General features: G+C 39.1%; 1 protein-coding gene and 1 non-coding gene across 2 annotated transcripts in view; one reads left to right on the forward strand and one right to left on the reverse strand.

The window, feature by feature from the left end:
* The window catches only part of Ubr1 (Ubr1 ubiquitin ligase), a 42,659-nt gene extending 36,274 nt beyond the window's left edge, over positions 1 to 6,385 (forward strand). The window contains exons 22-28 of the mRNA XM_068766852.1: positions 285 to 395; positions 763 to 980; positions 1,684 to 1,876; positions 2,743 to 2,979; positions 3,245 to 4,252; positions 4,889 to 5,077; positions 5,244 to 6,385. Of these exons, the coding sequence (XP_068622953.1) occupies positions 285 to 395; positions 763 to 980; positions 1,684 to 1,876; positions 2,743 to 2,979; positions 3,245 to 4,252; positions 4,889 to 5,077; positions 5,244 to 5,390 (2,103 nt within the window). The 3' untranslated portion in view covers positions 5,391 to 6,385. The remainder of the gene's footprint in view (positions 1 to 284; positions 396 to 762; positions 981 to 1,683; positions 1,877 to 2,742; positions 2,980 to 3,244; positions 4,253 to 4,888; positions 5,078 to 5,243) is intronic.
* Positions 6,386 to 8,393: 2,008 nt separating this feature from the next.
* Positions 8,394 to 8,465, reverse strand: TRNAW-CCA (transfer RNA tryptophan (anticodon CCA)). Its single transcript has one exon. It is a non-coding gene; the product is annotated as a tRNA-Trp (tRNA).
* Positions 8,466 to 13,392: the final 4,927 nt, after the last annotated feature.

Here is a 13,392-nt window from a genome sequence, read left to right on the forward strand (position 1 = left end):
TCTTATCGCAAAAGTTTTTCCCCGACTTTCCATGTTCATGCTTATACGTTTATTTAACAGTACAGTGTGTTAGCCGAAATATACCTTGTTGTTAGTTAAAAATAAAAGCCTTTTATTTTATTGCAGATTAAGAGATAAAACTTACTACTATTTGTTCTAATAACGTGTTAGTAATTTAACTTAATTTATATAAGTGTTAAATTAATGTACGAAAGAATAAAGAAACGAATTGAGGTGGTGCCCAAATGTGGTCTTATACTAATGTAACCTTTTATCTGTTGTAGGTGACAGCGGAGGAGCAAGAACTGCGGCCGCTATATGCAGGCGCTGCGCTGGGCGTGTGGGGCGGTGGCGTGCCAGATCCGCCGCGCGTCTGCATCATGTGCCAGGAGGAGGTAGCTTCATCATCATGTCAGTCGAAAGACGCCCCCGCTCCGCAGTATCAGTCTCCTCTAAAGCTCACAAAGAATGGTCTGCACAGACGACATCTGGTGACTTCCTGCGACCTTAAATATATCGTTGGTCCACTTAGTGGGCCCACGCCGTGCCTACCGGTTCGCAGTTGCCAATCAAATACCTGTCGGCCATATATTATAAATCAAAAGTAAAATAATTATTCGAATATACTTCTTTCCATAACTTGTTTGTACCAAAAGTTATAAATCTAGGCCAGGCGACTTAGCTTAGAGATTACTGTACCTGAGTTGATACGTGCTAGTGGTACATGAAAGATATTTTTAACTATTGGGTGGCGTGTGGCAGGCGCGCGTGGAGTCGAAGTCGGAGCCGCTGGTGCTGGTCGCGTTCGTGCAGTACTCTACGGTGCTGAGCCGCGCGCACAAGCTGGCTAGCTGCACGCGCGAGGCCTGGTGCGCGGCCGGCTTCGGCGCGCAGCCGCATGTCTCCAGCTGCGGGCACGCGCTGCACGCGCGCTGCTGCCGCAAGTACGTCGACGGTGTCCGCGACAAGGAGAAGATCAGGTCACTACCTCTATCTCACTTACTCAATTTCTGTATCTATCACTCTCTGTCTCACACACACACTATCATACCCCAAACTATTTGTACAGTTTGGCGATATTGTATATACTTTTTTTGGCAATAATATATGTGGAAGTATATAAAAAAAACTTACTCTCTTGCTATCTCTCTCACTAATACCCACCAACTTTTTTTGATTTTTCTTATTTTTAGTCCATCCTTTACGGACGAGGAAGAATAGTGTTCTCGGGCTGCGTCTTATATAAGGTTTTTGCTCTAGAGGGCACAGTCTTCTGCTTTTCTATAGACTTTCCAAAAACAAGAGTTTATTCTCTTCACAGCCTGAGTCAAAAAGTCTTATTAAGTATTTCCGATCTGGATTTCATGTATTTAAGTTTGTATGTTATAAGGTTTTCTCACTTAATTTATGCTTCAGACGTTTGTAAAAAACTACTTAAAATGGATTGGATGATTTATGACTTATTATATTAAAAATGCTTTACTTTGGCTTTATGATCCTGTTATAGAGTTCAATGTGATACTATTAACTATTAAATTGGACTATTAAAAATATATTCCTAGGATTTCATATTGCAGTTTGCCACTTTGGTGTTGACTTTGATTTACGAATACCTGATTAAAAAATCGATGTCCAAAGGATTACATTTTATAATGTTAATAGTTGCAATGTGTTTATTTCCAGACCATATCGACTACGTCAGCCGGCGCCCTTTGATGTGGAGAAGAAGGAATATCTCTGTCCGTTATGCGAAAGGCTGTGCAACACTGCGCTCCCTCTCATGCCCACTCCCTCTCTACCCAGCGGCTCACCCCCGCCGCTCAGCGAGGAGACCTACAATGACTCCGTTGAGCTCATACTTCAGCTTAGACATCAGGTATATCACCAGAATACAAAATAATAATGGCGTAGAAACACAAACCAGTTGATGGGTAAATGTAGAAAGATTTCTCAGCAACTTATGGCACTACTCCGAGGCCCCCGACTAGATGGACCGACAGGATCACGAAAAGTTGCTAAACTGCGCAAGGTTTAAGGGAGGCCTATGCATAGCCTAGGCGAACCAACAGACAGATTTGTCTGCTTAATAAATACATTTAAAAAACTTTTAAGTTAAACGGTTTTTTGATACCCATATTGTGGTGGTTGTGGAAAAATATGTACCTAGTCCGCCATATTGGAACGGCGTCCATCTTGAATTTTAAATTTTGACATAATCATCGTATTTTACTAGTGTAGCCCTTTCATTTGATACCCATATTGAGGGGGTTAAGGAAAAATATGTAATCCGCCATTTTGTATCGGCGGCCATCTTGGATTTATAATGTTATTGATTTTATTGTATTGTATTGTCATATAAATTAAATGTGTGTACCAATTTTTTTCAATTTATAATTTTGACTCAAATAAATAAACAAATAAATTCCGTACGGGTCGAACTAAATAAAAGTGTTTAAAAAGCAGGTAGTTTCATAGTAACAGCATTTACACAATAGTTAGCTGATTGGCGCAATTGTGCGAGTTGATTTTTTAAAATTTGTTGAAAATTTGCCATTGTGCAAAAGAAATGCAAAACCGCAAGATTGGTTTAATACAGAAGTATTGTGGCCGTAATGGCTAATAATATATAGCGTTACATGCGATTTGTTATCCATGGTGCTCGGGGGGCTAGATTAGATTTATATTTATGTTATTGAGTTGTATGCTTGAAAACAAGGTGTTTATTCATATCGTCGGCTGCAGGTGTCGTGCGAGGCGGTGCACGTGTGCACGGAGTACTGCGAAGAAATGCACTGCGTGGCGCGTGCGCGGAGCGTCGGCGCCGCGTCCGACGAAACGGAGGAGGAGACGGAAGCGGAGGCCGAGGTGTACGCCTCCACGCACGCGGAGAACATCCTGCCCGCGGAGCTGCTCGCGCACTTCCACGGCGCGCCCGCAGCGGGACACCCCGCCATTAATCTCGTCGAGGATTTCGTACGGGTACGTAGAACCAGTGTATCTCGAAAGAAAGAAAAACACTCGATAGAAAGAAACTCGATTGGCAAAGACCAAGAGGCCGCTGTTCCATGCGCTTGTCGATCAGGTCCAAAACACTTCCAATACTACTGTAGTTGGAGCAATGCACAACGCCAAAGACTGGCGCAAATGGTGTAATATCCTCCTTGCGTCTTTGTTTTTACATATGCTTGTATTCAGATATTTAGTTTTTGTTTTTCTCTTTAAGTACGCATAATGTGATCGTTAGATGCTGCCGACCGTGTGCTGCTCGTTGGAGACGGGCGGCCTGGTGTCCATAGCTGCGCTGTACCGCTCCACGGCCTACACCGTCATGAGCACCAACGCCGTGCTGCAGGCGGAGCGCCGCCCTTTGCTGGGTGACCTGCCCTCGCGCCACCGCGATGCGCTGCAGGCGCTCGTACGCCTAGCGGCCGCCATCCCCTCCGTGTGGCCCACGCCCAAACACGTGTCTCACCACGCGCTCAGCACGCTCAACACTCTCGCCAAGACCACGCCGCTCACCCACGAAGTGTTCAGCACGCTTGTCGCGCTCGTGCTCACCGTGCCCTCGCTCTTTTGCAAGACCGCCGGGCCCGCGCGCCCCACCCACCTGGCGCGACAGATCGCACTCGATGCCTTCAGGGCCGAGCTCACTAAAGCACTCATAGCGGTCGACGTTTCCGCCTGCACCAGTCAGCCCATGGAAGGCCAGGAAGAATACAAAACTAAACCCGATCTTGTAAATCTTCTCAGCTTCATGAAGGAGCTTCGACGAGGCAATCTGGACGTGGACAATCTAAACGCCAATGATGTATGGGAGAGTATCAAACGACAATGCCACGTCTTTTTAAGGTGCTGCTGCCTCTTCTTCCACTTCTTGAGCGACATAATACCGCCCACGGAACTGACGGTCGCCGACGGAGACACATGGGAGGTCATGTGCGGATACTTGGATTTGCCCAGCACCTTCACAGAGTTGCTGGACAAGCCGTTGGCCAGGAGGAAGGCGACGGAGTGGTCGGCGCTCTCCAATGACTGGTTTGAAGGAAAGCTGAAGGTACATCAAGTGCTGGGCCCGCTCGAGCCACCGCGGCTCGTGCCGCTGCCCGAGGACTTCTCGGAGCTGATGAACGTGGTGTCGGAATTCTCCTGCCCCAACTCGGAGCGCGAGGACAGCAAGTTCCCAACCATGTGCCTCGTCTGCGGCAAGATCCTATGCTCACAGAGCTACTGCTGCCAGATCGAGGTACGAAAGGTTAGTTTACATTGTTTATCCTAGAGGTTGTGCATACAATGAAATTCAGATTTACTTTTCAAAAATCAATAATTACTTGGCATCTTTTAATAACTATCAACGTAACACTTATTATAAAACGAAGTTACTCTACTAATAAAAATCTGAAATCTTTACCAAAATCACCTCTAAGATATATGTAATGTAAATTTACTTTGATCAAACTTTCTCTAATATATTAGTTTTGTAAATCACATAACTGGTGTATATTAAACAAATAGTTGCAAGACATTCTTTACTAATTTTAACAATTGAAAAATTTTAACAATTTTAACAAATCTTTTTATTGGCTTTTAGTACTTGCACTTAAAATAAATTCATTGTAAACCACAATGAGCTCCCACAGTTCTAAATAACAACCAAATTGTTTTTTGTTTTGTTTTTCTTTTTAATTGCAGCCAGATAACCATGATAAAGTTTAATATCTTTTTATATATCAAGATTAGTAAAAGAAGCATTCTGAACATAAGCGAGTAAAAATTTGTTTGGCAAATCGATTAAAATGTGATATCCGGTTGTTGTGCGTGTACATGTTTATTAGTATAGTGGGTAAGTTTGTATGAGATTGTGAGTGAAGTTGGCTTGTGGTGTGTGCAGCAAAGTGGTCGCGGCGGCGGCACGGAGCACGTGGGCGCGGTAGTCGCGCATGCGACGGAATGCGGTGCGGGCGCCGGCGTGTTTCTGCGCGTGCGCGAGTGCGAGCTACTGCTGCTTGCAGCGCCTGCGCCTGCGCGCGGCGCCATGCTGCCCGCGCCCTACCTCGACTCCTACGGCGAGACCGACCAGGTAAGGCACGCATCCCTCTTCAACACAAAGGGACCCCTCCCCCCCTCAAAAATTGACAACATGTACGCTTGTCTTACGCTAAACGTTTTTGGCGACTTCCCAATATTCCAGTTGCTATGTAATATAATAAGAAACAAATATATAAGAATTTTTGGTGACGTGTCAGGGCCTGAGACGAGGGAACCCGCTGCAGCTGTGCCCGGAGCGCTACGAGACCCTGCGGCTGCTGTGGTTGAGCCACGGCATCCACGAGCGCATCGCGCGTGGCCTTGACGCGAACATCGTAGTCGCGAACACGTGGCAGAACATGTGAGCGCAGCGGGTGGGCGCGCGCGTGATGCTCGCGCGCATCGTGCACGTCGGCCCGCTGCCCTGAGCGCGCCCACCGCGAACTATCTTATACCAGTGTGTTACGTCTACATCTGGTGTGTTACAACTCCGTTTGGCGTATTAGGACTCCATCAGGTGTTTTTCGACTCCGTCTGGTATGTTACGACTTCATCGGATGTATTGCAACTCATTTAGATGTGTTACACTTTATAGTGTTACGTCTCCGTCAGTTGTGTTACATTCTGTGTTACGATGTTACTACTTCGACATGCGACAGCAATAGCTAGCTACGCATACTTGGTGGCAATTTTTGATTGCTTGTACATCGCGTGCGTGCCTTGGTCTCTAGTTAGGATACTAACTGCGGCACGGGTTATTATTGGGCCGTACGGGGCATTACTACATTAACCTCGCCTCTTGTAAATAGTTTTCAATTGTTTACATCGTTGTCTTAACAAACATGTAATATACGCTTGGTCATTAACCGCAACGCAAGCCGTCTACACGTGTATTCGCGGAATGCGCATATAAAAACGTGACATTAAATTGTGATTCTTATTACGTTAAGTTTAAGGTATTTTTTTGGCTGACGCATTAAAGCGTGTAATGAAATGTGTGCAAATTAAAGGTTGAAAACATTATTAAACTAACATTGATGTATGTTATGCTTGATTTTGAATATAGTTTTTTTAATTTTAGATGTAGTTTCGAGTTGGCTGGTTGTGATCCTCTCGAGGTTTCAGATCTTTTGTCAAACGATGTTGTTGATGTTTTACAATTAAACACTTTTACTTTCATAATTGCACGGTTATAGAAATTCACAAACATTATTTCAGCCTGTTTTATCAATTATATGAACAGCGATCGGATTCGAAAGCATATTGACTTACTTTAGTGTTGGTTCAAGCGTTAAATTTTAAAAAATAACTATTTGTAGTCTCCACCTGGTTTATAAGCAGGTGTAGTCTCCAAAAACACGAAAGTAATGGGCCAACAATTCACCAATAGAATTTCGTAACGATTTCGAATATCCGATCTCTGGTACAATACCCGGCGATAAATATTGCACATCGACCTTTGGAAAGAGACAATCGGCTAATTTCGGCTTTGTAGAGCGATATCTCTATCGCACGATTGACAAAACGTCACATAGGCAGTTACGAACGTTCTACGAAGCCAAAGGTCGAATGTGTAATATTTATCGCCGGGTACTGTAAAACATGATAAAATAATTGTTACAACATACATATGTAATTGTACCGCGCAAATGTAATGAATAATTTTTTTAACTATCCAATAATATGCACTATAATCATCTTTAATCTTCTGAATAAATTGTGCACATTGTATTAGGGGGACCAAAAGTAATGTTTTTTCTGTCGACATATTTTACAGTAAAACCGATTGATTTGTTACCGCTCTGGCATTGATTTTGTATACAAGATGGCAAAAGGTTGTTGATAACGAAGGTGAATATATTGTTGATTAGAAATAAAAAAATTCTGTAAATTTAACTTGAGAAAGCGACATTACTTTCTGGTCCCTGTAATAATTTCACTCGTGGCTGAGTAACCCTGTGCAAAATTGTTTTTGTTTTAATTACATTTGTATATAATAAACAATGTTTTGATTTGTGAGTAATTTTTATTGATAATTATTTTTGTTTATCAAATAATTACATGATTGTTGCGACAAAGTTCAATTCTATTCGTAACTATAGTGTCTTCAAATTTTAATAAAGCATAGACACTGCACAATTTATTAAATATAGAAGATAATTTTAATAATAGAACACTTGAGAATATTCAAGATGTTTTACTCTAAATATGTTGAAAAACTTTTAGAACTCACTTAGTTTAAATCCGCATATGTGAATTACACAAATATAGTTCAGGAATATATGAAAGTAAAATAAATTCTGTATATTTAATAAATTTTAGAATATTCATTTGGATATTGTAAATAGCAACAATATATAGAGATCATAAAAAATGAGGAAGAAATGTCATTATTTTTATTGTATTCCTTGAAGACTCACTTGTTTGTCATGCTCAATAGCATATGTTAAAAGAAAGCTAATCAAAATAAATTATTGAATCCTAAAGATATGTAAATTCAGTAATAATAGCAAATAATTGAAATAACGTATATGGCAAAAATTAAAATTCTTGAAAATTATGTGTAGAGAACATTAAATAAATATTGTTCAATACAAAATTCGATGTACCCAAATGGTTATTCAGTAATGTGCTGAAAACACGTGTGTACATGTTGTCCGCGCTTTTTGTGAAATAATGGTACGAATAAATAAATGTTACCGAATTAATTGATGTTATTATTTTATCTACCAAATCACTGCAGAATGTTTGACTTATAAAGGTAAGTTATAAATAAATAGATATCCAAAGTCCAATTTATTATCAATACAAGAGTATGATGATGATAGCACGTCGTTTTATTTCAAAATAGTAATAAGTCAAAGTAAACCTTAATAACAGCAATAAGTATTATAATCCTACCAAACTACTATAGAGAAAGCGAAAGCGCCGCCGCTACGAATGTTGACAGCGGACTGACAGAACGGAGCGGCCAATACTCCCCCCGTCTCGCCGTGCGCATACCTAAGGCGCGGTACAGTTGTGTCGGTAGCACTAAATAAAGTCGTATTTAGTGCCAGATCTAATCCAGTAGAAAAAATATTTATATCAAAGTGATCACTTTTTTAGTGATTTAAATTGTCTAACAACTTACCAAAATACGTTTTATTTCATAAAAGGTAATAATTTATATTGCGGTTATATTTTTATGGTAATGTTTTATGATATACGAAAGGTCAGGTTTATTATTTCTCAGATTAATTTATGCATAAATTATTAGAAAGTAAAATAATAGTGAACAGATTACATTTTGAATATAGGTGATTTTGAAAAAAAGATTTAACTTTAGAATTAAATTTAAAATAAAAAAGTAAGTAAAAATATTAATTTGACCCCGACGTGATTTGAACACGCAACCTTCTGATCTGGAGTCAGACGCGCTACCGTTGCGCCACGGAGTCGTTGTAGCTAAATGTTATAAATATACTACAGGAGAATTTTTTCAAATGTAGATTTTAAAAAATATAGATTGTTATTAACTACATAATTTTAATGATTTTCATGACTTTCTATTTATGTCTACCTTAGTTATCATTATTAACATATAATTTAATAATATGCCTGTTTGTTATTATGTAATATGTAAAAATTTCTTTTATGCAGTTTTAGAAGCAGTGATATCATCTCTCCTAAAATAAAATACTATTGTACGAAATAAACCGCATTGTTGTTCCATACGGAAAGCTTGAATTGACAAATACACGATTACGTACAAGTAGCGCGAGAAGATCATAAAGGTGCGCGGCGTGTCGCCGCAATACTTTTATACTGTTTAAGAAAACTACACTAAGACTACCGTTGTTTTTGTGTTGCACACATTAAAAAGTTTAGGTTTAAGTAGAAAATCGATTTGGCGACAAAAGCTTACCACGTTGATGTATACCAATAATTCGAGACCCAACAAATGTAAATACTAAACCCGCACTGACACGCGATCGCATCCGGGAGATACCAAACAGTGCACGGCCCCCACAAGACGGGCACGCCGCTGCCAACTACGCCCCAGTGATGTCTCCTAATTCACATTACTACAATGTGACACCTAGATCCACCCTGGAGTATCAGAACCCCGAGCACGGCTCTCACGTTAAACAGGTGGATTTACTATCTCAAACACATGGGTCTTTACCATAGGACACCCAGACCTTCCCAGGAGTCCCAGACACCCGGGCACGGCTCCCATATAAAACCTACCTATTTTACATGGGAGTTATTCTAGGCTATTAGCAAAAAAGTCCGGATCACTGATCCGGAAGGATCCTCCACACTCGCCCCTGCGGAGCCGCCACAACTACCATCATCTCAACGTTGGTCTTTAATCTATCTCTCGATATACATGATCTCATAATACAAATCAATCTACCAATTCTTTGTGCAACTTACCCGGGCGAAGGGTAAGTACGAACCAACCGTCATCGTGCAAATATCTTACCGCGTGAAACCTGTAAACGTCTTACCTTTCGGTCAAAGTACAACTCTCTCACATGGCACTCCTTTGCACTATAACGCTGTCTTTATCTTTTCAACTAACTTCCAAAAATCACGTATTTTGGGACAGCTTGTTTTAATATTTTAATTTGTAGTCTAGTCTCGCGTAGACACATGCATGTGTCTCAAGACAACGTGGCGTTTGAAAGTACCTAGAAGCAATTGTTTTATTGATGGCGCATGTGCTATTATTGAATTTATACTATTTATACAAATACGGAAATAACCTCACATAGGCCTTTTGTTTAAATCAGTTCTTTCGCATTGAAAATCGACCGTTAATTCGCAGTATGTAGGCACAGTTAACAATGTGCGGCGAAACATCACGCTACCGCTGACTACGCCGTGCCTATTCTCTCTTTTTTTTTGGGTTTTCCATACAAATATTATGCAAGGATAATTTATTTCATGTAACGATGTATGATGATCAAATACTAAACTACAGGATTACTAATTGTGCGGCTCTTGGCTGTTGTGTCGATGTCGGTAACTTAGTCGTATCATGTACAAGATTAAATTTATTACTGTTAAGAAAAGATGACGTAAGCAAGAGACTAAACATTTCCAACGGTCGCCCACTTGAAAGAAAACTAATGGTCTGTCGTTCAAGGCGATTCGACTTCGCTCAAAGCGCCAATATATAATAACGGGCGATAAACATTGCACATCGACCTTTGGAAAGAGACAATCGCCTAACTTCGGCTTCGTAGAGCGTTATCTCTGTAGCACGACTGACAGAACGTCACATAGGTAGTGTGGGACAGAGATAATAGTCTACGAAGACGAAATTAACCGATTGTCTCTTTCCAAAGGTCGATGTGCAATATTTACGTGTACCGTACTTTCTTTTGTAGCAGCTAAAGGTTTTAAGAAATGAAACAAACAATTCGTAACAATGTAAAATTATTATTCTCAACTATTCAGTTACCACCTAAATATTAATGTCATAAATCAATAATACTTAATAATCTTCGGTCAGCCGGGCGCAATATACACTTGTTCATAACATAAATAAAAAACGTAGTTTTTATGAATTTTGTACAAACTTATTCATTTTTGCAGTTACTTAAAGGGTTAGAATGAATAATTTACATAATTAATCGACGTTTCAGCTCCTAGACGCCCACTGCAAATCATCAAGACCATAATCGCCACACTTGGCAGGCGAGTTGGCGATCGCAGTATGGTGTTATTGTACGCAGAGGGCGCTCCTGTCCATTCTCTAGAAACTTGATTGTGATCAGGAGTAATCCAATTAATTAATGCACAAACTATGAATTACTTATGAGATTATATCTCGGTAATGGAACCCGCGATTATTATCATTACGCAATCATTATTAATAATAACAATTGAATTACGGCAGTTGGATCGAAAGTCAAAGTTTCAAGTGGTGACCACGAACCGGTAGACGCGGTTTAGAAACACCCCCACTACTTGGAGTGACGATATAGTTAAGGAGTTTACGTTATTTAAATTACCACCCTGCTAACAAAAAATTACCTATTATTTATGTAGAGTACATAAGAGCAAATAAGGTTTACACAGAAATGTTTTAAATAAGTTATGACTATGAAAATGCTATGTGAATCAAATTAAAATTATTTATCAAATATAGATTATTAACATCACAAATAACTTATCTTTTCGAACTCGATACAATATACTTTGTAGTCACATACTGGTTATAAAATGTAAATGCTAAGATTAAATAATGAATATTAATTTGCTTTGTACTGCAAAAAAACTTACATTTCAACTTACGGCCTTATATCTGAGTAACATATTAAAATTCACTTAAAATGAATTTCATGGCGGTGGGAAAAGAATAGTGCAACACTTAGCTTGCTATCAAGATTCTGAAATTAAAATATTAAATAGCGAAATAGAAACAGGTCAGTTTATTCTACTCAAAATGTACAGGGTGATTACCTACAGGTGTATAAACTTTAAATAAGTAAATGTAAAAATCATTTGCAATTAAAGTATACACTATTAAAATATGTTATATCTATTGTAAGAAAAGAATGTTTACAAATTTTTGTTCACTATCATTGCAGACTATACTGCCAGAAGTTAATCAAAATTAAAGAAGTTATCCTGATACATAAGAAATGGTTAAAATATATCAATATTTCAAAGTAACCACTTTACACAGTGATAAAGATAGATGTGATATATTATACATTCATCCATTTAAAACTGTTACACATATAACTGGCACCTCATATATACATCCGAAGATGTAATGGTCCAAAATTAAATTCAAATGGATTAGTATTTTCTTAACAAAGAAGAGAGACCACATTCTTAACCCTTTCCTTACCGCAGTTCGTTTCGCCGAAGTGACGCTACTGAACCGGGCATGTGCGCCACGAAGTGTGCACATTGCATGGCAAGCAAAGATAAGCTGATGTTCGAATTTTATTATTTAAGTGTTACATATTTAAAGATTTTACTGGTATATAATTTAAAATAGAAGTTAGGATAATTCTTAGTAATTTATTTGGCTGTGATAAATCTTAAAACAAAGATCTACACATAAGCACACATTACAAGATGGACGCCGGCTAACTCCAGCGCTGGTGGACACGGGTCGTCCAGTGGACGCCGGCTAATTTCGGCGCTGGTAACGAAAAGGTTAAATTTGAATATAGGTTACAGGTTCCTAAGAAGGTGCTCCCATAGAATAACAAATATTTTTATGAGGTCGATAACAATTCCAAAGAAAAATGAAGATGATATGAAATACCTCCATTTTCAACAAAAAAATCTAATACAATCGTATGAAATGCTCATCTTACTATAACATCATAAATATTAAAACAAGTTTTAAATATGAACTAATTAACTTGTTTTAACAATGTCTGTGAAGTTTGTGGAAATTGGTAATTAAAGGCTTGATTTATATAATCATGCAAATTTCGACAAAAATATGGAAATTAAACAACAGGAGGTGATGAAATTTTCTTCACACTTATAACGAGGGAGACCTTTGATGTGGACCCTTAGTTTCTAAAGTAGTTCAGGTGGACCTGGGTCTACGGGAGACTTGACACGGGTCAGGGTAACAAAATAATAAAAAATATTAGCTTTCATTAGTGAACAATCAAATGTAAACTTTACTTTTCTTGTCTAAGTAGACATGGTATTTTAAGAAGATCAACGACAAATACTTCTGAATGGGCGGTTTTCTAAATAAGTGAGAATTATTTTTCAACTACTTGGTTTCGGTTGAAGTTGATGCTGATAGCTCGGGGGCTGTTTCAGCTTCATCTGAAATGAGTTCACGGAGCGGAAGGGTCCGTGAACGTAAAAATAACACAGAAGCTGAGCAGACGCATTCCAGTTGTACGATGTCGTTCGTATGTAGTAAACCGTTCTACCCGAGTAGAGCTGTGTAGTGTTGATGTTGTGTATGTCGCTTGGGACGGCAGCGTGGATCACAGGAGAGCCAAGGATGGATCCGGATCCAACCACGGTTCGCCCACGTTGTTTGCGACTAGGGAGCGGTCGGCCCTAAGATTGTTTTTTTTCTGTGCTTACAATTTACTTACTTCGTACTTACTAATAATTCGTGATTGAAACGTACCCAACACAAATTTCTATCTTTAGATCTAATAACCATATTTTCCATCAAGTTTCAGAAATAAAGTTCCATCGGAAGCAGCTTTTAAAAGTGGTCTATTTAAAAAAATTATAGCAACTTATGTTTTAGATAATAAATAAGTGTTAATTATATAATTTCGAAACTATTGTACAACTTGTCAGATATTTCAGATTTCCTAACACTCGATACAACGTGTCACTATCACACTACAATCACTCGTATTAAAAATT

This window comes from Battus philenor, unplaced genomic scaffold (genome assembly GCF_028537555.1).
Source record: "Battus philenor isolate CCGP_79_NKW_IND1 unplaced genomic scaffold, ilBatPhil1.0.hap1 SCAF_22, whole genome shotgun sequence".
In the NCBI taxonomy this organism is placed as follows: Eukaryota; Metazoa; Arthropoda; class Insecta; order Lepidoptera; family Papilionidae; genus Battus; species Battus philenor.